Source organism: Dasypus novemcinctus, chromosome 14, assembly GCF_030445035.2.
Source record: "Dasypus novemcinctus isolate mDasNov1 chromosome 14, mDasNov1.1.hap2, whole genome shotgun sequence".
In the NCBI taxonomy this organism is placed as follows: domain Eukaryota; kingdom Metazoa; phylum Chordata; class Mammalia; order Cingulata; family Dasypodidae; genus Dasypus; species Dasypus novemcinctus.
This window is the reverse complement of record NC_080686.1, coordinates 29,151,713-29,176,293: the sequence shown is the minus strand read 5'-3', so window position 1 is coordinate 29,176,293 and position 24,581 is coordinate 29,151,713. Positions and strand designations below refer to the sequence as shown.

Here is a 24,581-nt window from a genome sequence, read left to right as displayed (position 1 = left end):
AGTTCACATCTGATAGTATTCTTCTAAAAATATTATCCCAGATATATTTCTCAGTCTGACTCGTTAAACTAGATTGTTATCCTTACATGGTCAGCATGTTTTCTGCTATAGTGTTAATCTATCACTTTTTTGCTCCTTTTTCTTATTTAAATTATATATATGATTTTTTTTTTAGAAAGCATAAAACAAATTGTGAAATTAGAAGCAGATTTGGTCATAATTGCAGTGACTGCCCCAGATTGTTGTTGTGTTTTGGCTATGATTTTTATGTTCTTCATTGCTTTCTAGATTTAGTAAATAGCTCGTTTTACATTTAACTTTTTACATTGTGTGTGCATTGTTGCTAAAAATATGTACAAGGGTATAACTGTATCTTCAGAGTTTTAAGTTCTTAAAAGAGAGTTTGTCAGTGTGTGTGTGTTTGGACCTCACATACTTTATCAAAGATTTGATATGAGAGTGTATGTGCCTTTGGTCCTAGACTTAGCACTCTGGTTTATCTCACTTCTGTACCTACCTGATCCCTGTTTTTATGGCTTTCCTCTCTGCCCCAGACAGTTTTTTTCTTTCTTAAAAAAAAAAAAACAAAAACAAGGCCTGTGTATTATAGAAATGTTCAAATATATACAAAAGTGGTGAGGATAGTGTAATGAACCCCTATTTGCCTACTCCCCAACCTCAACAATTTACTGGTACAGCTATACTCCCTCCCAACTGCACTATTTTAATGTAAATCCCAGACATAACATAATTTCATCTGTAGATATGTTTGTGTCTTTAAAGGTAAAAACTTTTTTTAAAATAAAAATAACCATAATATCATACCTAAAAATGAACAATAATTCCTTTATGTCACCAAATATCCCATTAGTGTTCCCTGACTTTTCATTGTCTGAAGAATGTGGTTTTTTTTTCCCCCTTCTGTTATTTGTTTGAATCAGGGACCAAGGAATGCCTTTCTTTTCTTTTTTTCTTAAAGACAAGATTATTGAGACATAATTTCATAGGATAATAGTCACCCTTTGTAAGTGTACAGGTATATGAATTTTGACAAACATATAGTTGTATAGCCACCACCACCACAATGAAGATAGAGTATTTCCATTGCTACGGAAAGTTCCCTTGTGCCCTTTTGTAATCAGTCTCATCCCCATGCCTTCAGGCCTTGGCAACCACTGATTTGGTTTCTGCCCCTACATTTTTGCCTAATTCAGATTATCATATAAATTGAATCATAAAATGGAGCCTTTTGTATCTGACTTCTTTGATTTCACACAGGACTCAACAGACGATGGCCTATGGGCCAAAGCTGGCCTGCTACCTGTTATTTTATGTAAAGTATTATTGGAACACAGCCACACTCATTTCTTTACATACTGTGTATGAATGCGTTTGCACTAATGGCAGAGTTGAGTGCTTGTGACAGAGACCATATGACATCCAAAACCTGAGGTATTTTTACCATGTTACCCCTTTATAGAAAAAAATTTGCATATTTCTGACTTAGCATACTTAATGATTTTGAGATTCATCTGTCTGTCTTGTTGCATGTATTAATAGTTCATTCCTTTTTACTGCTGAGTAGTATTCTATTGTATGGCTGTATTACATTTTTAAAAAATCTATAGCCAGTTAAAGGATATTTGTGTTGTTTCAGTTTTTGGCTACTCTGAATAAAGCCACTGTAAACATTCGTGTATAGGTCTTTGTTGAACATAGGTTTTCACTTCTTTTAGGTAGATATCTGGGAGTAGAAATGCTGAATTTAAGTGTATCTAAACTGTTTCCAAAGTGATTGAACTGTTTTGCATTCCCACTTGCACTGTATGAGAGTTCCATTTGCTCAGCACTTGGCAGTGTCAGTTTTTGTGTTTAAAACCGTTCTAATAAATGTAATATCACATAGTGGTTTAATCTGCATTTCCTAATGACTAATTATGTTGAGCATCTTTTCATGTGCTTATTTTCCCCATATTTTGTTTTTTTTTTTTAATTGAGTTTCTTTTTTTTTTTTAAGATTTATTTTATTTATTTCTCTCCCCTTTCCCCCCCCACCATTATCTGCTCTCTGTGTCCATTCACTGCATGTTTTTCTGTATCCGCTTGCATTTTTGTCAGGCAGCACCGGGAATCTGTGTCTTTTTTTTGTTGCATTATCTTGCTGCGTCAGCTCTCTGAGTGTACGGTGCCACTTTTGGGCAGGTTGCATTTTTCATGCAGGGAAACTCTCCTTGCGAGGTACACTCCTTGTGCATGGGGCTCCCCAATGCGGGGGGCACCCCTGCTTGACACAGCAGCACTGAGCGTGGGCCAGCTCATCACACGGGCCAGGAGGCCCAGGGTATTAAACCCTGGACCCCCTACATGGTAGGCGGACACTCTACCAGTTGAGCCACATCCGCTTCCCTTAAATTGAGTTTTGAGACTTCTTTTTCAAAATTCTTTTGGGTATTCTAGGTCCTTTGCTTATCCATATTATAAATTTTGGAATCAGCTTGTGGATTTTTACAAAAAAGTCTATAGAAATTTTGATTATGATTCCATGGAATGTATAGATCAAATGGAGAACAATTGATATTGTAACAACATTGAGTCTTCTGATTCATGAAAACATGTTTCTCTATTTATTTAGCTCTTCTTTGATTTCTCTCATCAAAATTTTATAATTTTCAGCACACAAATTTTCTACATGCTTTTTAAAATTTGTACCTAAATATTTCTTGTTGTTTTGATGCTATTGTAAATGATGCTTTTTGAAAATTCCAGTTTCCTATTGTTCATTACTGGTACATGGAAAACACTGATTTTTATATATTTACTTTGAACCCTGTGACCTAGTGCTAATCTATGTATTAGTTCTTATTGTTTCCCACTCGGTTGGAGCAGGCTAGCTGTCCGTGAGGTAAGTGACAACAGAGCCCCGGGATCACACAGCCTGGAAACACACAGTATCTGCTCCGGAGATGCAGGCTCGTGGCACAGGTCTAGTTTATTGGGGAAGTGATACAGCTTATATAGACAGGGGTAAGGGCTTAGGGTGATGTGGCAATTACAGATAGGCTAAGGGGACTGGGGTAACTTGAAGCGGCTGTTGATTGGAGGAGGCAGGTTTGAAGTTGGCGCGCGCGGGCTTTTCTGGCAGGAAGGTGGCGAGGAAGAAGGGTGGTGCCGTTTGCGGTAGCCATTATGCATGTTTAGTGGCCATTTTGGCTAGATGTTACTTGCTAGCAAGTTCACCAACAGTTCTTGTAGCTTTGTAGCAGATTCTTTAGCATTGTTTAATTGCATCATGTCTTCTGTAATTAAAGGACAGTATTATCTCTTCCTTTCCATTCTGTTTGCGTTTTATTTATTTTTTCTTGCTTTATTGCACTGGATAGGACCTTAGTTTGATGTTGAATAGGAGTAGTGAGAGAGTGGACATCCTTGCCTTGTTCCTGATATTAGGGGGAAGGCATTTATTGTGTAAGTTTCTCAGAGATGCCCTTCATCAGGTTTAAGATATTCCCTTCTATTCCTAGTTTGCTGAGAGTTTATATTGTGAATAGATGTCAAATTTTGTCAAGCTCTTTTTTTCCTGTGTCTATGATATGGTAAATTAGCTTGATTGATTTTTTTAAAAGTTGAGCCAACTTTGCATACTGACTTCACTCTGCTAATAATTTTTTGAAAGTTTTTGCAACTATGCTTATGAAGAGTAATGGTCGGCAGTTTTCTTTTCTTGTGATGACTTTGTTTAATCAAGGTAATGTTGGCCTCATAAGGCCAACAAGGAGTTGGGAAGTATTGCCTTCTACCCCCTTTTATTTTCTGGATGATACTGTGATAGTCTTGACATTATTTCTTCCTTAAATGTTAGGTAGGATTCACCATTGATGCCATTTCTGCTTGGAATCTTCTTTGTTGGATTCTTTTTTATTTTATCGCCCTCCCCTTTTGCAGCTTTTTGTGTGCTGTCTGCTTTCTTGTCCATTCTCTGCATTACTCCTTGTCCACTTCTGTTGTTGTCAGTGGCACGGGAATCTGTGTTTCTTTTTGTTGCGTCATCTTGCTGTGTCAGCTCTCCGTGTGTGCGGCGCCACCCCTGGGCAGCCTGCAGTCTCCTTTGCGCTGGGCGGCTCCCCTTATGGGGCGCACTCCTTGCGCGTGGGTCTCCCCCACGCAGGGGACACCCCTGCATGGCACGGCGCTCCCCGCGCGCATCAGCACTGCACGTGGGCTAGCCCTGCATGTGGGCTAGCCCTACACGGGTCAAGGAGGCCCGGGGTTTGAACCATGGACCCCCTTGTGGTAGATGGATGCCCTAACCACTGGGCCAGGTCCGCTTCCCTGGACTCTTCTTAAGTACAAATTCAGTTTCTTTCTTAGAGCCCTCTTTGGCTTATCTCCTCTTGAGTGAACTTTGGTGTTTTGTCTTTTGAGAAATTTGTCCATTTCATCCAAGTTACCACATTTATTAATATAAAATTTATAACATTCCCTTAATGATTTTTTAATGTCTGTAGAATCTGTAGCTCTTTCATTTCTGATACTGTCAGTTTGTGCCTCTCTTTTTTTGCTGGCTACTTTAGTGTTTATTAATTTAATGAACTTTTCAAACAAAAACCAACTTTTGGTTTCATATATATTCTCTCTTTCTTTTCTGATTTCCATTTCATTGGTTTCTGCTCTTCATTTTTTTTCATCCTTACAATTGTGTGGGTTTAACTTGTTCTTCTCTTTCTACTTTAAGTAGAAGCTTAGATTATTGATTTTAAAATTTTGTTTTCTAATATAAACGTTTAATACTATAAACTTCCCTCTAAACATCCCCTTCTTTTTAATGTTCTGTCTTTTACCTCATTCTCCCTTCCAAATTATATCAATACAATTAATGGCATTTAAAAGTTAGATTTTACTTAGGATTGATTTTGGGAGTCCCAATAATTTGTCTTCCATGCAACTGAAATGATTTCCTTAATTTTTTTGAGGGGTGGTTTGGGGTGGGTATACCCATCTTGATTTTCTAAATAGTTTTCTTTTTTTAAAATTTTTTTTTTTTAAGATGCTTAGATTACATAAATGTTACATAAAAAATAGAGGGGATCGGGAAACGGACTTTGGCCCAGTGGTTAGGGCGTCCGTCTACCATATGGGAGGTCCGCGGTTCAAACCCCGGGCCTCCTTGACCCGTGTGGAGCTGGCCATGCGCAGTGCTGATGCGCGCAAGGAGTGCCGTGCCACGCAAGGGTGTCCCCCGCGTGGGGGAGCCCCACGCGCAAGGAGTGCGCCCGTGAGGAAAGCTGCCCAGTGTGAAAAGAAAGTGCAGCCTGCCCAGGAATGGTGCCGCCCACACTTCCCGTGCCGCTGACGACAACAGAAGCGGACGGAGAAACAAGACGCAGCAAATAGACACCAAGAACAGACAACCAGGGGAGGGGGGGAAATTAAATAAATAAATAAATCTTAAAAAAAAAAAAAAAAAAAAAAGATTGGAAAAAAAAAAAAAGTAGAGGGGATTTCCACATGCCCCACTCACCACACCTCCCATACTTACCCACATTAACAACATCCGTCATTAGTGTGGTACATTCATTGCAATTGATGAACACATTTTGGAGCATTGCCATGGTTTACAGTTTACATTGTAGTTTACACTCTCTCCCATACATTTTTGTAAGTTATTACAAGATATATAATGGGCTGTTTCCATCATTCATTGTCAGTCAGGACAATTCCCAAGTCCTGAAAATTCACCCGTATTATACCTGTTTTTCTCTCTCGCTTCCCTCAGAACCTCCAGTGGCCACTGCCTCCACATCAATGATACAATTTTTTCCATTGCTAGAATCACAATGAGTCTATAGTAGAATACCAGTAAGTCTACTTTAGTCCATAATTTGCTCCCAATCCTGAGGATTCTGGGATGGTGATGCCCACTCCACCTTTAATTGAGAAGGGTCTTCGATCCCATAGGGCCGATGGATGGGACTCTCTTGCTTGCATTGGTAGACTCTCTCAGTTCCATGGTATGGTAGTTGTCCATCATCACTTCCTTTTTTAGTTGTCTTGGGTGAGACCAATGAACTGTAGAGTAGGTTTGCAACTCTTTTGAGATTCAGGGCCCAGTTGGCATATGGACAGCCCAAAGATTTAAGTCTCTTGGATGTACACCTACTGACTCTAGTACTAATTATAGGTTCACATAGAAGGACAAAAGAACCTTGTGAAGGGAAACCACAGCTGAATCCAACTCTGTCACTCTGAGGAGCATAAATTCCAAAATAGGGCCCACTGGCAAGATACCTAACTTCCGAGGTATCTTCCCTGACTATAGTGTCTGGATGTCTCCAGAGGCATATCTCAGGAGCCCCACTATTTGGGGTAGTAGATTTTCTAAATAGTTCTTTTTTTTTTTTTTTTAATTTCTCTCCCCTTCTCCCCCCCACCCCAGGTTGTCTGTTCTCTGTGTCCATTCTCTGTGTGTTCTTCTTTGTTTGCTTCTGTTGTTGTCAGTGGCACGGGAATCTGTGTTTCTTTTTGTTGTGTCATCTTGTTGTGTCAGCTCTCCATGTGTGTGGTGCCATTCTTGGGCAGGCTGCACTTTCTTTCGCTCTGGGTGGCTCTCCTTATGGGGCACACTCCTTGTGCGTGGGGCTCCCCTATGCGGGGGACACCCCTGCATGGCACAGCACTCCTTGCGCGCATCAGCACTGTGCATGGGCCAGTTCCACACGGGTCAAAGAGGCCTGGGGTTTGAACTGCAGACCTTCCATGTGGTAGGCGGAGGCCTATCCATTGGGCCAAGTCCGCTTCCCTCTAAATAGTTTTATATCCCTGGTTTAAAATTATTCTTAATATGTTAGCTGTGGTGCCAAGACAATTCAATGGGGAAAAAAATAATCTTTCCAACAAATGGTGCTATGACAACTGGATATCCACACACAAAAGAATGGTTTTATCTCCACCTCATTCCATCTACAAAATTAACTCAAAATGGATCAAAAGTCTAAATGTAAGAACTAAAACTAGAAAACTCTTAGAAAACATAAGCATAAAACTTCTTGATTTCAGATCAGGTATTGGTTTTGTAGATATAACACCAAAATTCCAAGCAAAAAAGAAAAGAAAAGAAAAACAGATAAATGAAATACAAAAGTTTGCTTTTGCAAAAGACACTATCAGGAAAATGAAAAGGCAGCCCACAGAATGGTAGAAAATTTTGCAAATCATATCTCTGATAATAGACTTGTATCTAGAATATAAAGAACTCTTATAACTCAACAATAAAAAGACAGATAACCCAGTTTAAAAATGGGCAAAGGATCTAAATAGACGTTTCTCCAAAGAAAATATACAAATGGCCGATAAGCACCTGCAAAGATGCTCAAACACCATTAGCCACCAGGGAACTAAATATCAAAGCCACAATGAGATACTATTTCACACCCGCTAGGATGACTTTATAATAAAAAGGGCAGACAAAAACAAGTGTTGAAGACATAGAGACATTAAAACCCTCATACACTGCTGGTGAGAATGTAAAATGGTGCAGCCTCTTTGGAAAACAATCTGGCAGTCCTCCAAAAGGTTAAACATAGTTACTATATGACCCAGCAGTTCTACTCCTAGGTATATACCTAAGAGAAATGAAAACTTGAATCCAGATGTTTATAGTAGCATTATTCATAATAGCCATAAAGTGGTAACCACCCAGATATTTTGACTGGATAAATATCAAGTGGTATCCATAAATTGAATATTATTTGTCCATAAAAAACCAACATGGATAAACCTTGAAAACATTATTCTAAGTGAAAGAAGCCGGTCACAAGAGACCATATACTGTATGATTCCATTTGTATGAAATGTCCAGAAAGGGCAAACCTAGAGAGATAGAGAGTAGATTAGTGGTTGCCCAGAGCTGTGTTTGGAGTTGAGTTGGGGAGATTGGGAGTGACTTCTAATGGGTTCAGGTGTCTTTTTAAGGTGATGAAAATATTCTAAAAGTGTGGTGATTTTACATAACTTGATGAAAATACCGAAAACCATCAGTTGTATACTTTAAGTGGATGAATTTTATCTCAGTAATGCTATGATAGTTTAAAAAAATTTTTAGCTGTGGTATTTGTCCTTATTGGAGGCAGTTTTAGGTAGGTAGAGCTCTGGAGTCAGGCTATCTGAGATCAAACACTGGTTCTACTACTTCTCGTGTGACTTCTGAGTCTGTTTCTTTATTTGTAAATTGGGTATGATAATCTCAAGATTGTTGTGAGGATCAAATGAGACAATGCTTATAAAACATTGAGTTAAAGGGCCTGGTACCTAATAAATATTTAGCAAACATTTGTTATTATTATTAGAATTCCAACTATTATTTGCAGAATTATTTACCATTCTTTTGTCTCTTACATGGCCCTTTGAAATGGGTTGTTCCCATAAAATTGTCTTATTATCTTCCAAAATGCAGTTTCTTACTAACATTTGTAGTAAAATTTTATCTCTATTTTAGCACAAACTCATATGGCAAATCATTATTAGTATCCTGTAGTCAAAGAATCAAAACATATTAATACTTCCTTCCTCCCAAACACACACACGCACCCTCCAAAATAGGAAAAGGACATCTCTTTTTCTTGGTTCAAAGTCACCCTAACACATAGATGGCCACATCTACATTTGAACAGAAATAGTGCCCATTAAAATTAAACTGGGTTGTTACTATCCCTATTTTTTATTTTTGGGAAGTTACTTTAAAATTAATTGACTTAAAATGCAGTAAGTTTCCTTACAGATCTTTTTATTTTTTATTTTTATTACAGAAGTTGTGAAGTTACAGAACAATCACGCACATGTGTAGAATCCCCATATAAACCCCTTCACCAGCACATCACATTGTGTTGGAACATTTGTTACAGATTATGAGATAAAATCAACAGACAATTACCACCAACCATGGTCCATAACTTACATTTGGCACACTTTTTCCATATCCCACCCCCTCCCATTATCAACATGGTACATCTTTGGCATTGATGCAAGAATATTACAGTATTGCTGTTAAGCACAGTCCATACGTCACACCAGTTGTATTTTTCCCCTGCTTCCCCACATTCCCACTACCCTGCAATACTGATAAACATCCATTCTAGGTCACAGAAGGATACTATTGCATCAGTACCATCAACTGCAATCTTTACAGGTCTGTACAGAGGTAAATCCACGGATGAATGGCAAATTTAGCTTTAATGCTTATGTAGATATCCCTTATTTGTTTGTTCAATTTTGCTTGCATGTGAACTTTATAAAAATGGAATTATTCTTCTGTGACTTAATTCTTTCATGCAACACTTTTTCAGATTCATCCATGTTGGATGGATAGAACTATAGTTCATTCATTTCCACTGCAGCATAGCATTCCATTGTATCATTTTAACACAGTTCATCCATTGTTCTGCTGATGGACTTCTGTGTAGTTTCTCATTGATTGATATAAGGAAAAATGTAGTGATAAATATTATACATGCCTTTTGGTGCATTTGTTTAAGAGTTTCTTGAGCATATATCTACTTAGTAATGAATTGTTGATATGTGATATAGAAATTTAAAAGCAGCTTGATTCTTAAAATTCAAAGAATTATGTTACTACATAGAAACTAAATGTGCTTAAAAAGCTCGGAACATAAAGTATTTGTATTGCCATATATATATTTTAAGAACAATGTAAAAAGTCTAGAAACTAGAAATGGGAAATACCACCTATAATTTTAAAATGTTTTATTTGTCTTATACATATACATTATAGGCATGCTTGTAATTATAGTACTTACTAGATTTGTTTCCTGCTATGTTAGCATCATGCACATTATACCGCGTATATGAGGCTTCACAGGTTTCTTATTTATATCAATTGTAATAGGTGCATAGTACTTCCATCTAGTAGATAGGCCATGATTTACTTAACATTCTCTTCTTTTCAAAAGTTTATATTGTTTTCAGAGTTTCATTGTAAATAATACTTTGATGAATGTGGATGGGAATATGATTCTTTCCGCATATAGCCAAGGGAAAGCATCATCACAGTAGCAACCTAGAAACAGTTGAATAACCTTTGACCTAATAGAAGAATTACAATTTTTGATTTCCTTCTTTATATTAGGCACTGTGGTATGTGCTTTGTGTATGTTTTCACATTTAATCTTCAAACAGTCCTGGGGGAATTTGGTATTATGATATTTTATTTTTGAATCATCAGAGTTTGTTTTACTATCTGGCAGATAGTGAGGCTCTATAGATGTTATCTATTAAAATGAATGTTTAAAAGTTTTGCCTAGGGGCAACCCTGACCTTAGCATTCAAAATTATCCTCAGTGCTACCTTTGATTCCTGAACCATAGTTTACAGATCTCTGAGGTAGGGTATTAGTAGAAAGTATACTGATGTGCACTGAAAGATACTGTTTAGACCACATCTCTGACTTTCATTTTTATCTATTTTTCTCAGTTACCTCTGCTCAAACTGTTGTGCTGAGAGGAAATTTTAGTTAGATTCTTATTAATTGATATTTTGTCTACCATTGAAATTAATATTTGTTTGAAATTACTGTATGCTATTCATTTTTATTTTAATTATTTTCTCTGTTTATTGGGAATATTCTCAAGAAGTACATGTGCCCACTTTGTAGCTTTAAGGCTGGGGTGGCGGGGTGGCAATATTCTTTTTTTTTTTTTTGTAGAAATTTGAACTTTTTTATGAACATTTCAAGAATATAAACTCATTTTACATCAGGACCCTTTGATACCTTTTAAAACTATATGAAGTGGGGTGGGGGGGGGGAAGTGGGGAGTAAATGGGGACCTCATATTTTTTTTAATGTAACATTAAAAAAATAAAGACCAAAAAAAGATTTTAAAAAATTATATGCAATCTAAACTTAATGTTATCATGTTTCTTATTTCCCACTTTCCAACCTAGAAAATATACTACAAGTTAGATCTAATAAGGAAAAAAATTACTCTAAATTGCTTTATTCAGAAAACCAACAAACATAAAAATACCCTCACCAAAACTAAAACAAACCCAATTAAGAAATAGATTCTGCAAATCCTATTAATTAATCCTCCAACTTACAATAATGACCTCCCAAGACAAAATAATTCCATTGCAATAGCAATTTTTTTCCCTTAAACAACGTGAATTTATTGGCTCATGGTGTTGAGGTTAGAAGTCCAAAATCAACAGTGCCATAGCAATTTGATGAATAAAAGCAGAGCCACTCTTGTTAAGGGAAATTATGTGTAAGAAAAATGTAATAATGTATCTAGGTAATGAAGAAAGTAATTTCCACATTGAGGAGCAAGCATACTAAATACCTTCTGTTCATATAACCTTTGTTAGAGGTTGAAGTACCTGTTCAAATAAGAAAAGTGATACAAAAACGAACTTCATGAAACCAACTCTTTCAAAATACTTTTTCAGTTCAACTTTGGGAGAACCAGGTAACCTTCAAAATCTGAGAATAGAAAGCATTTCTTCCTCACCTTCCTTGCCCTGTTCTTTTTCCTCTTCTATGCTGATGTTCTTCTTTCTTTCAGGCTACATCTCCGCTCTTGTTCTCCTCTCAATTCTTACACTTATCTGTACTGACACTCTTTCCACCACTACTTTCTTTCTTTGGATGCTCTTGTGTTTGTCTAAATCCATTTCCTCATAACTTTTTTTTTTCTTTTATGCTTGGGCTACTCCTCTGGTTTTTTTCTCTCTTCCTGATTCCTTTTTTCTTTTCTGATGTGTCTATTTATGACTTGCTTGATGGGCACTGTACTGTTTTCTAAGGAGAGGTGCTTGTAAACTCCAGATTCTACCCTGTGTGAGGCACAATTATATTCTTGCTGACTAATTTGAGGGGTAGGGTTTTTCTGAGTTGTCCCCTGGGGAGGTGAAAGTAGCTCAGAGTCCGGTCTCACTCTGCTGCCCTGAGCTGGTAGCCACTGAGGTAACCAGTTTTCCACTGTTTGTGAAATATTGTATGATCTTGGGTAAGTCTAGATAGTTCAGACAGGAGGCTGTGCTCAAACATTCTATATCTGGGTCTGGAGTCAACTCCTTTGTACCCACAGATTTCTAAATAGTACTTTCACATCTTTTTGAAATAAGTCTTTGGCTCTAAACCTCTGGCTTTCTGAACTTCGATAAAAATTTCAGGTTAATCTTAGACAGTCATGTGTTTTCTTTGCTTATTAGGTTGACAAGAGATTCTCCTTATCAGCCAGAGAACTTGGTGTATACAAATCTGATCATATTCACCCATTAAGTGCTTCTGTTTTTTAGAATGAACTTTCCCAGCATAGTGAGACTGTGCCACAACTGAGGAGCCAAATATTATGATGCAGAAATGACAAAACCCATTTTTGTCCATTATTCTTCTCCCATTCACCTCATAATGTGAAACCCTCTGTGATCCAACTGTAGCACTAGTCCACATACTTTACAAAGGTATCTGTAAAAAGTTCAGTCTTTGTTCATTCAACGTGGTATCTTCTCTAGAGGCAGGGGCTGATGTCTACAAACTACCGTCGCCCTCCCTGCCAATGCCACTGGCAAGGATATAAGCTAGGGTGGAGGTGGTATAGAAGAACTTAAAGCACAATTTTTTTGTTTGTTTTTTAGGAGGTATTGGGGATTGAACCCAGTACCTTGTACATGGGAAGCAGGTGCTCAAACCACTGAGCTGCACCTGCTCACCAGAGTACTATTCTTAATAACCCAAAACTGGAAACTGCCTAAATCCTCCAGACCATTCCAGAGTTCATTCATCCTCCCTGTCTCCTAATTTCTATACTAACTAACCAATTTATTCATTTTTATATAGTTTTTTTGCCTTTATATTTTGCCATAAACATATCCATATGTACCATATATATTATTAAAAGTTTCCTACTTCATCTTTTTTTTAAACATAGTCTGTGATTTGATAAAATTTGAAATCCCTTTATTATACTTGGCATGTATTTTGAGTAACAAACTTAAATTGTAAGGATAATGGACAGTTTAAAACAAGAACAATTTATTTATACCCAGGGTGAAACAAGTATAAAATTTTGCAGTACTTTGTACGGAGGACTGCTTTAAAGTTCTTTTCCTCTACTGCTGCATTATTCAACCATGAGAAGTAAATAGCAATGGTCCTTTTAAGGAGCATCTGTAACTCACACTTATTTTGGTAGTTCTGGTATAGCAGAAAAGAATGAGTAGTAACATGAACTACAACTATTTCAGAGGAATTGAATTGAATAAGGTCTTTTAAATTTCTTGTGACTGAGTGTCAGTCTTAGAGTTACACCAAAGTTACATTGCATTCCTAAATATGTTCCCATAACTGCTACTTTATGGAACATCTTATTTTGGAAGCTCATATTCTTTATTTTTCTGAAAAATATGTATCCATGGCATCCATGAAAATAACTTTTATTCTGATATTCCATAGTTCAGTAGAATTACTTATGATTTTTAGGTCAACACTTTCTGCAACAAGTTATGTATTCCTCACTTAGTCCTTAATTAAAGGTATTTTTGCAAAGTTTATCTATCTGAATTTTAGGAAATGGAAGTATATTTTCTTATTGGTTTACAATATGTTTTCTTTAGAGCTCAGCTTTTTGTTTCAAGCCCCTTTACCAACTATGTTAATAGGATAAAGTTTAAAAAAATCTTCTGGGAGAACTACTTTAAGGTCTATGGTGATAATTCTTTTTGCAATAGGGTAAATTTTTACTAATTAATTTTGCTTTGAAAATTAATTAAATCTGTAAATTGTTATTGAAAATTTACCATTTCAACTATAATTGTCATTACATTTTTACTAATACTTTAAGATTTTAAAATAGTAAACATCTTTTCTCCTTCTTTAGGTATGACTGATGGCAAGCATTGTACTTTTCCACATCTACCTGGCAAAACATTTGTCTATAATGCATCTGAAGATAGACTGGAATTGTGTGTGGATGCTGCAGGACATTTCCCCATCGGTCCTGATGTTGAAGATTTAGTTAAAGAGGCTGTAAGTCAGGTTCGAGCAGAGGCTACCACAAGGAGTAGGGAATCAAGTCCCTCACATGGGCTATTAAAACTAGGTAGTGGTGGAGTAGTGAAAAAGAAATCTGAGCAACTACATAATGTAACTGCTTTTCAGGGAAAAGGGCATTCTCTAGGAACTGCATCCAGTAACCCACACCTTGATCCAAGAGCTAAGGAAACTCCAGTTTTAAGAAAGCATAATACAGGGACAGACTTTAGTAGTAGTTCCTCTAAAACAGAGCCTTCTGTATTCACAACTGCTCCTAATAACAGTGAGCTTATTCGAATAGCTCCTGGAGTAGTAACAATGAGAGACAGCAGGCAGCTTGATCCTGATTTGGTCGAGGCCCAGCGAAAAAAATTGCAGGAAATGGTTTCTTCTATTCAGGCTTCAATGGACAAGCACTTTCGGGATCAAAGTACAGAGCAGTCATCATCTGATCTTCCTCAAAGAAAAGTAGAAGTTGTGAGTTCTTCTGCAAAGTCTGGGAGTCTTCAGACTGGCTTATCTGAATCTTTTTCTTTAACTGGTGGCACTGAAAATTTGAATATAGAAACAACTGATAGCAGCGTGGCAGATGCACTGGGAGCAGCATTTTCCACAAGATCAAAAGCACAAAAGGGAAATTCCGTGGAGGAGCCTGAAGAGATGGATAGTCAAGATGCTGAGATGACTAACACAACTGAGCCAATGGATCACTCTTGATTTAATTAGAGGCTAATAAGGGCAGAATGTTTATTGTGAATATGTAATATTTGTTGGCTGGGCCACATAACTTGATTAGTCATTAAAAATCTTGTACGTATATTTCAAAGATTATATCTTGTTATTCAGTGCATGATAGCAAGTTTGTGATTGGCAATGCTTTTAATATACTGCTGCCCAGGCTGGCTCTGAATTACTTATAAATTAGTTAGTAGATCTGCATCAGAGTTTCTTCCATATATGTGGTTCATTGGAAGTTCTTTGTAATTTTAATTCCTTGAAAGTCTTAATGTTTCAGACGTGAAAATTCTCTTGCTAAATATGTTTTATTTCTGAAAAGGCTAGAACCAGGAAGGAGGGGGAATGAGATTTTGCTCATACCACTGTCATTACAGTAACCATCCCACATATTTATGGAGCGTCAATAGATTTATGTAAATTTGAAGGTTATCTAAACAAAATTGTATCTTAAAATTCATAAAACTATTTACTAGACACTATGGGATCCCAACAGTTCCCTGAACATAAACACATTCATAGAGATACATATTCTTGATGAAATTATCTTGAGAGTAGAGTGTAATGATAAAACATTTTGATGGTTTGAGCAAGGATATGGGGGAAAAAAATCTATTCTAAAATGATAAAGTCAATGTGATTCAGTTATGTTGCTGTCTGAGCCAACATACCCAATTGTGTACTCTGTTGTTGATAATATGTTGCCATTAGTTTTCGAATCCTGACCTGGTCATGTACCACCTCATTTTTTTTTTTTAATCTTGCAGAAAAGTTGATTGCCAAGTGTGACAGAATATACAGAAATAATGGTAGCCATAGTTAATGATTTCTAATTTTCAGAGTTTGTCAGATTCACAGAGAATTTTTATAAATAAGAATTTATCTTTAAGAATGAGTACATTGTTCTACAATTTGGATCAATGGTATTTAAGCTTATATATGCTAAGTGTCTTTGAGCCCCTTTGAACCAAAAATATTTCCTTTTTTTCTTAGAATCCATAAGATTTTCTTTTTTTGTTGGCTTAACATGGATTAGGGATGCAAATTTTACTGCATCATACCCTGATGTACTTGGCATTTGCATAAGTCTTTAGTGCCAGCTTCCTTAAGAAGCAGCTCTTTGTGCTTAATATTAAAGACAAAGAATGTTTATCCTGAGATTGGTATTGCACTATTTTATCCTATTCTACAAATCTGTATTCTGAAATGTACATTTTTATTCATCTTTTTTCCTCTGTTCACTGAAATTAAGTTGAAATTGAATGGCTGAAAGACAAAATGTATGTTAATACAATCTCTTACCCAGAGCATTCAAAGCCTGGCTGTCTCTGTACATATAACAGATGCAGAATTGTATTTGCATTCTGAAAAAATGTACACAGAAAGTATATTATGAGATCAAAATCTCTACATGTGGATTCATAAGGAATAGAGACAATACTTTAACTTGTGTTTACAAATGGGGGAAGTTTTGGTCTTCATTCTATAAAAGTATCTCTAACTGAATCCACTTATTAAATGACTACTCCATTTTGATTAAGGAAAGATTGGAGAATCTAGACATTTTGCGAGTAATATTTGAGCAAGATACATAGTTGGGTAATTTTATCATATGCTTTTCTCTAATTATCATACTAGATCTCCATTCTTCCCTCTAAATTTACTTTCAAGCATCTTTATATCAGAATAGGAAAATTTAGAACTTTTGTATTGTGCACTAGTTTTGCATAGTGAGCTGCAGCTACTGGAAAATATTTCCCATTTAGTTCGTATAGGTGGCTTTTGCATATTAGACTAAAAATTAAAAATATCACTAACCACTATAACTATTTTTGGGTGTTTTCCACTGAAAAATCCCTTTCCCTTGTTCGTTCTTTCTTTCTTTTTTTTTGGTTAAATGCAGGAAAACTTAACAAGGTCATGCACTGCTTCCAGGTAAATGATATAATCACCTTTTCTCTACCAAATATTTTCTTCACCTGTGTCTTGGTATATTTAATAACTGACAAATACACCTTTAAGGCTTATATAAAAGTATCTTACCTACCTATGATATTAAGTATTTGAATTTAGTATAAATTAGAATGCACATGCAAAAGTTAGAAGATGGACTTAATCTGAGAGTACTTTATTCATTTCTCTTGCCACAATAATGCTGTCAAGAAGCTGTTTAGGTATGAATTTTACAGTGACAGTTTGAGTTCTCCCTTGATGAAGAATAAAAGGCTTGATTTGAGAAATCCTCAGATTTCTTGAAATTATTTTAAATCAGCAGTAAATTTGGTTCTTGAAAAGCAGGTCAGGTATCACCTTTACAAAGAAGTTTTAGGACAGAATTTCTTTAAATTTTTAAATATCATTCTGTATTCTCCCATATGGTTATCTCAATAAAAACATTGCTATATAGAATTACTATTTTTTAACAAATAACACCATTTGTGATATCGTTACACATTTGAATCCAAGCTGATATTACCACAGTTAAGAAACATACCTATAATTAAATCTATAGTTAAATTCTATTTGCTTTTTTCTTGAAAATTGAAATAAAATTGTCATTTTTTTTCCTTATTTTCTTCAGTAGCCATTTTATAACTAATCAGACAAAGAATTTGAGTTGATGACCCAAAGTTGAAATGTAGTTGAAGATGGCATATGTCTAGAATATTGGTAATGAGAAACTAGTTGAAATTGAAGAAAGCAAGACACTGTTAGATATTATGAGATAGAATATAATTAACTCCAAGGGAATGGTTATTTAGGAAATAGTTAAAGTGCAAGCCTAAGACCCAATTTTTCCCTTTCATTATGTTTCTGGTATTTTGTTAGAAAATGTTAGGATAGAGATCTGTGAAATTTAGCAGATGTTATTAATAGAGTACTTTCTATTTCCTGATGATTTTCAGTTTAGTTTTTACAATCAAGCCTACTGCTTGCAATTAAGATATCAATCTGAAATGCAACTGTGATTCCCAGCCACTGGTCCTTATTGCCATTATTTTAAATACCTAACTTAATTGGAGATAAGCAGAGGTTTCTGCATATGTTCTCTTAAAAACCTCAGGGAAGATCACTTACTAGCAACTCATAATATTATTGGCAAGTTTTTGAGAATCATACTGACATATCACATATTAGCTAATAAATGCAAAACTTATAACAGTATTATTTTATGTAGTTACCTACTAATACTGGCTGCTTGTGAGCATTTCACTAAAAATTTAGACCTCCACTAATAACTAACGTTTAGATATGAATTAAGCTTGTGTAATTTCTATCATTAATTACACTTCAATTGGACAATATAGTAACAATATCTTTAAAATGTTTATTTACATTTCAACAGTAATTTTAATTGGCCCATACTTAAATCCTGCCGAGCAGATTCTGAGATTTCCATGGTTCCCAGAGCATAGTTTCCATTTTAAGCTTTTTGTTTAAAACTTTGCAAAATTGGACTAAACTCCACGCATCTTAGTATGAATTTAAAATAACAGTAGTGATATACATTCTCTAAGTGAGTTGGGTAGACATATCCTACATTTCAAGGTTATTGCATAAGTTAACAAAATTGTAAAACCTCAAGGCTGTTTACAGTTGTTCACAACTTTCCAAACCGGAACTATTCATTTATAAACAAGCCATAGTAGAATGTATGCTTAGGAAGTAAAATAACAAAGGGAGCTATATCACCTATGTAAGATTTATAGAGTTAATTGCAAGTTCTGCCATTCTTGATAATTCTTCAAGATGCTAAGTGTTTCAGTTCATATTTAATGATACTTAAATCGTGGGAAATTTATCGTTTGTTCCAAAATAGCAGAAATTGTAAAAATTGTGAATTATTGAAGAAAATGCCATTACTTGTTTATCTGACATTTAATTTTTTAAAAATTATGGAGTCTACATGCTTTGTAGTATATTAATACGATGATTATCCTCTTGTAAAAGAAAAGGAAAAATAGTAAAAAAAGTTTTAGTTGATGTTATCTGCTTGTGAGTATCAATTACTTAGTGTTTTAAAATTTAAGGTATTGCATAATTTTCTTTAGAATGCAGAAGTTCCTTCTTGAGCCTTTATGCCTGTGGTAGAGCAATAAAAGACTGAAAAAGCTATCAATATTTTCAGGTTTATTTGACTTAAATTAGTGCCAAGAACTGAAGAATGTAATTTTTGAGGGAAGTGCTATTTAGAATATGTAAAAATAAGTGGTAATAGTGGAAATATTTACAAAAACTTAAATAGCAAGTGCTTTAATTGCTCAATAAAAATAAAATAGCATAGATGTAATATCATCCCTAAGGCACTGGCTGTTACCCCTTATTTTCTGATTTGTGATTGCTGTATATATTACATATGAATAATAAATAATTGGTAACAGTGTATTATAATAGTGTATAGTGTTCTACAGCACACCTAACTGTACAGTATTTGAAGTTTTCTTTTATATCAGTAATAAAACTGTAAGTTAATTCATACTGATTTTCTTCCCAACTTTTACACATTGGCTTTTTACAGTAATTTTTTAAAATTCTTTAGTTTCCCTGGAATTATACTTTAATATTTTAGTGCATGAAAGTATAGTTCAGTTTTATAAAGGATTTTAGTGTAATAAAGTGAATTTTTAAAATTTCTTTAAGTGGGATGTCATAGAAGGACAGTAATTTCTCCCCTAATGCAGATTTCAATACTAGATGAAAAAGACCCAATCAGAAAGGAGTAAGAAAAATTTCTCTAGATATATTACGTATTTGGGTCAAATAATTTTTACTAAATGTTGCTACAGATGCAACAAAGATATGTTCTAATAAAGGGAGAACTTGATTTTATGGTGATTTTTAAAAAATACTGATTAGCGATAGGTAAAAAGGGAAATAATAGAGAACAATACTGAATTATGTTTGTATAGCTTACCAAGCAACACTTGACTTATCCTTTTTTGTTTTAAAGATTTATTTATTTCTCCCCCCACCCCCCATTCCCCCAGTTGTCTTCTCTCTGTATTGGTTCGCTGTGTGTTCTTCTGTGTCTGCTTGTATTCTCATTAAGAGACTCCGGGAACCAATCCTGGGACCTTCTGGAGTGGGAGAGAGGCAATTACTCTCTAGTGCGACCTCAACTCCCTGTTCTGCTATATCTGCTTATTTTCTCTTCTCTGTGTCTCTTGTTGCATCATCTTGCTGCGCCAGCCCTCAGCATCGGCCAGCACTCCTGCACGGGGCAGCTTTCCCATGCTGGGCAGCATGGGAAGCAGGGCAGCACTCCTGCACGGGGCTGCATTCCTGTGTGGGCCGGCACTCCACATGGGCCAGCTTGCCCTCACCAGGAAGCCCTGGGCATTGAACCCTGGACCTCCTGTATGGTAGGTGGGAGCCCAATTGGTTGAGCCATATCTTCTTACCTATATTTACTTTTAAGTTTTCATATACTCACTATCCCTGTTATTAGAGTAGATGGTTTAACTTGGTAGTAAGAACAAAACCTTAAAGGTCAGACTTCCTGGATTCACATCCTGGCATACCACTTACTGTGTTGTAGCCTCTCTGCTTCAGTTTCCTCTTAGGGAGGATGATAATGACATCTATTGATAGGGTTGTTATGAAGATTAAATGAGTTAACACATACTAGGTAATTAGAACAGAGTACCTGACAGTAAACAACGAGTGTTTGTTATTGTTACATATCAGGGCAATAGAATTCAGTTACCATTTAAGTGGAATAAACCCTTACATATAGGGCATGCATTATTTCAGTTTATTTCATTACATCTCAAAACTTACTTTAATAATGGCATATAATTAATGTTCTAAAAACTTAAAAGTTTTTAAGTTCAAAGATTTACGCCAGGACTCTATGACCACAGGCAGGACTGAGAATTAGAGTACTGACAGTCTGTGCTCTGTCACTAACTTGTTCTGTGGCCTGAGGCAAGTCATAGTCAAAGCCTCCATTTCTAATCATGAAAATAGTGGATTTGAATCCAATAATGTCTAATGTTCCTTTCAACTATAATATTGTGGTTCTGCAAATGTTACCTGCTTACTCTGCTGACCATATCATTGTGTTGACAACTGCTGACGGCTTCGTGACATAGGTGGGACAAGTGACATAGGTGTGAACCCTCAAGTAAACCAAGCTTTGTTTTAAGCTTTGGCCACAGTTGTCCCATACTTGGATTTGTGGTCTTATACATGCATGACATGAGTCACATACTGTCAAGATAGTATAGAGCTATCAAAAGTTCTTCAGTGAATAGAATATAAATACCTTACTCATATCAGTTCAGTATAGATTTGATTTTTATTGACTGACTCTTCAAGACCCCAGTAATTGCAATTCTTACTGCGTAACTGATTGTTTCTAGTCAAAAAAGGTATATAGTAAGTCATGTTGATTTTCTAAACTGTATCTGGTATATTGAAGTGAGGAAACTTAAGGGCTCTTGAACAATTCTTCCTTGTGCAGGACTGTCTCAAGCATTGCAAGAATCTAGCATTCCTAGCCCTGGTATACCATGTGTTGTTAACTGCTTTGTTAGCCACAGATTCCCCTTAAATTTCCAAAGTTCATTGTTTCCATTGGCAATTCTTGGATATACTACAATAGAGAAGCAGCACCTGAAGAAAGGTAAGATTATTGTCCTTGGTAAAGTGGAAGGTGATAATATATTGAAAGTAGAGGTAGAAAGCATAGCTTTAAAGGGAAAAGCCCTTTCATATCTTGGCTATCAGGTTTCCCACAGATGAGTAATAATCCTACTTTAAGGCTTTTGTGATGGGCTGCCAAATTAGTTCTCTTTGTAGTGCCCTAATTATCCTTTCTCCTAACTTGGTTCCCAGTCTTCATTTTGAACCTTCATTTAGTAGACTACTTTGCTGTAAAAGGCTAAAGATTGAACACTGAAAGATCACTTGTTGAAGAGACCATATTTTTCTTATTACAAGCCAAAAATTTTGAAAATTTCAGAGAAGATGTACTAGTTTCCTATTGCTACTGTAATAAATTACCACAAACTTGGAGTTTAATACAACACAAATTTATTATCTCCAGGTTCTGGAGGTCAGAAGTCCAAAATTAAGGTGTTGACAGGACTGGAGGTGCTAGGGGAGAATCCATTTTCTTGCGTTTTCTAACTTTTAGAGGCCACCTCCATTCCTTGGTTTGTGAGTCCTTTTCCCATCTTCAAATATCTTTGATTCTCTTGCTTCTCTCTTCCACTTTTAAGGACTCATATGATTATTCATGTGCTTGGGGGGATGTGGGTAATCTAAGATACTATCCTCAAGATTCTTAATCATCTGCAAAGTACCTTTCTCCATGTAAGGTAACACATTCACAGGTTCTGGGGATTAGTACATGGACATATTTGGGGGCCATTATTCTGCCTACCCCAAAAGGATAGAGCATGGAGCATTGGGTTGAAATGGACATTTTAAACCATCTTTTCTCATAGTTTTTTCTCTGCAGTTCAACCACTCCTATTTTTAACTTTAAGCACCAAGCTAAGAATTCTATAGCTGTTTATGCTAGAGAGTGTGATTTCTATTTACAATGTCCATCAAATTTAAACTAGTACCCTAAATATAGAGTGCAGAGAAGCCAAGTCTATCAGTCGTGGGGAGGGAGCAAACATTTCTGTATCTGGGCTAATATTCTAAATATGAATTTTGTTTTCAGGATAAATATTTAATATATGGTTTTGCCATTTCTGCCAAAATATTTTTTTAGCATTATCAATATTGGCGCAAGCTTTATATAACCTGTGCTGTTTCCTTCTAAGACTTTGAACAGCTTTTGGAATTTAGCATCAACTCATTTTTTTAAGTGAAAATACAAATAAAAATTAACGTAGGACTTCATACTTTGTTAAATATCAAAGTACATAGAGTAAAATGTTAAAGCTTTCCCTGCCTCCATCTCATTCCTCTCTCCCTAGTAAAACACTATTAACAGTTTGGTGTGTATTTCCAAAATCACTTTGTAGAATTTTAGACAAATACACATTGTCTCAGTTTCCCAGCTGCTATGACAAATACCATACAATGTGTTGGCTTAACAGCAGGAATTAATGAATCACGGTTTAGAGGCTGGAAGGCTCTTGTGATCAGTAGTGTTCTGACAAACGCAATCCTTAGGGTTCCTTGGCTTTCCCATCACGTCAATACCTACTTTCTCTTCCAGATTCCAGCTGACTTCTAGTTTATTGCTTCTCCCTATGGCTTTCTCCCCTATGTCAGAGTTTTCATCTTTAAAAGAACTCCAATATTCAGGATTAAAATCCAACCTCTTAGTTGGGCCAAACCTTAACTGAACATCTTCAATAGGTCCCACTCACAGTGGGTCCACACTCACAGGAATGCAGATTAAGTATTTTTGGGGGGCACATAACTCAACCTATCACACATATGCGCACACATTCTGAGTTTCTGTTTACATAAATAGCATCAGACTGATCGGTTCTGCTACTAGTTCTTTGTACTATATTATCTCTATACTATATATGCCCATAGATATTAATGTAGTGCAGTGATTGAGCGTTTGAGTTCTAATTCCAATCTTGGCTCTACCACTGCATGCCAAGTTAACCTTTTGCTATCCAATTTTTCTCATTTATAAAGTGGGGAAAGCAATAGTACCTACTTCATAAGGTTGCTATGTGTGTTTCCGAGGCTACTGTAACAAACTACTATAAACTGGGTGGCTAAAAACAACAGAAATTTATTTTCTCACAGTTCTGGATGCTAAAAGTCCAAAATCAAGGTATTGGCAGCACCAGGCTCTCTCCAATGACTTTAGCAGAAGAATCCTTTGCCTCTTCTAGTTTCTGGTGGTGGCCAGCAATCCTTAGGGTTCCAGAGCTTGTAGCTGCATAACTACCACCTCTTTCTCTCTCTCCACCTGGCCTTGTCCCCAGTATGTCTCTTGAGTTCTTATAAGGACATCAGTCATATTGGATTAAGGGTCTACTCTACTCCAGTATGACTTCATTTCAACTTACTAATTACATCTGCAATGACCCTATTTCTAAAAAAAGTCAAATTCTGAAGTAATGAAAGTTAGGTCTTCAACATATCTTTTGGGGGGACACAAGTCAACCAATAATATTATGATTATAGAAGTTGTGAATATTACATAAGTCAAATGCATGTGAAGCACCTAGAAAGGCCTACCAGTATATTAGACATTTAATGGCATTGTCTCAATTTTTGTACTATTTTTACCAGCTATATAATTATTTTGTGCTGGCAAGCCATATAAACTAGTCTCAAAATGGAAACGCTTCTAAAATGGAGTTGTAATAGAATACACTACTATATGCATTCCAGCACATCTGTGTTTGCTTCTACTGAATTAAAATAAAATGTTTGTCAAAACCTATGTATATCTTTATGCCTTTTGCTCAGTATTGCTTTCCAAAAGGATTATACCAGTTTTCAATACCACTATCAAGAACTAATTCAAATCTTATTGGCAAATTTTAGAAAAATTTTTCTCAGCAGTTATAAAATGGTATTTCAAATCTATTTAATTTGTACTTCTTTGCCTCATTGTGAGCAAAAATATATTTTCAAGTGCTTGTTTATTTTTTGCCTTTTCTCATTCATTCATTCATTTTATAGATAAGTATTTACTGAGCATCTGGGTGTATTGCTATTCTAGGGATTGGGCATCTCATAGTAAATAAAAGATAAATATCCCCTAATGGGAATGGTTGCTACAGATGTATTAAAAGTATAGCTCTTAAGTACTATATTAACCAGTACTTTTCAGACTAACATAAGCAAAGCTTGGCAGTATTTG

At 35.8% G+C, this 24,581-nt stretch overlaps 1 protein-coding gene and 1 pseudogene across 1 annotated transcript in view; one reads left to right on the top strand and one right to left on the bottom strand.

The window, feature by feature from the left end:
• VCPIP1 (valosin containing protein interacting protein 1) overlaps positions 1-19,171 on the top strand; it is a 32,867-nt gene extending 13,696 nt beyond the window's left edge. The window contains exon 3 of the mRNA XM_004477795.5: positions 13,890-19,171. Coding sequence (XP_004477852.1) covers positions 13,890-14,761 — 872 coding nt within the window. The 3' untranslated portion in view covers positions 14,762-19,171. The remainder of the gene's footprint in view (positions 1-13,889) is intronic.
• LOC139436452 (lysine-rich coiled-coil protein 1-like) lies at positions 11,485-12,175 on the bottom strand (annotated as a pseudogene).
• Positions 19,172-24,581: the final 5,410 nt, after the last annotated feature.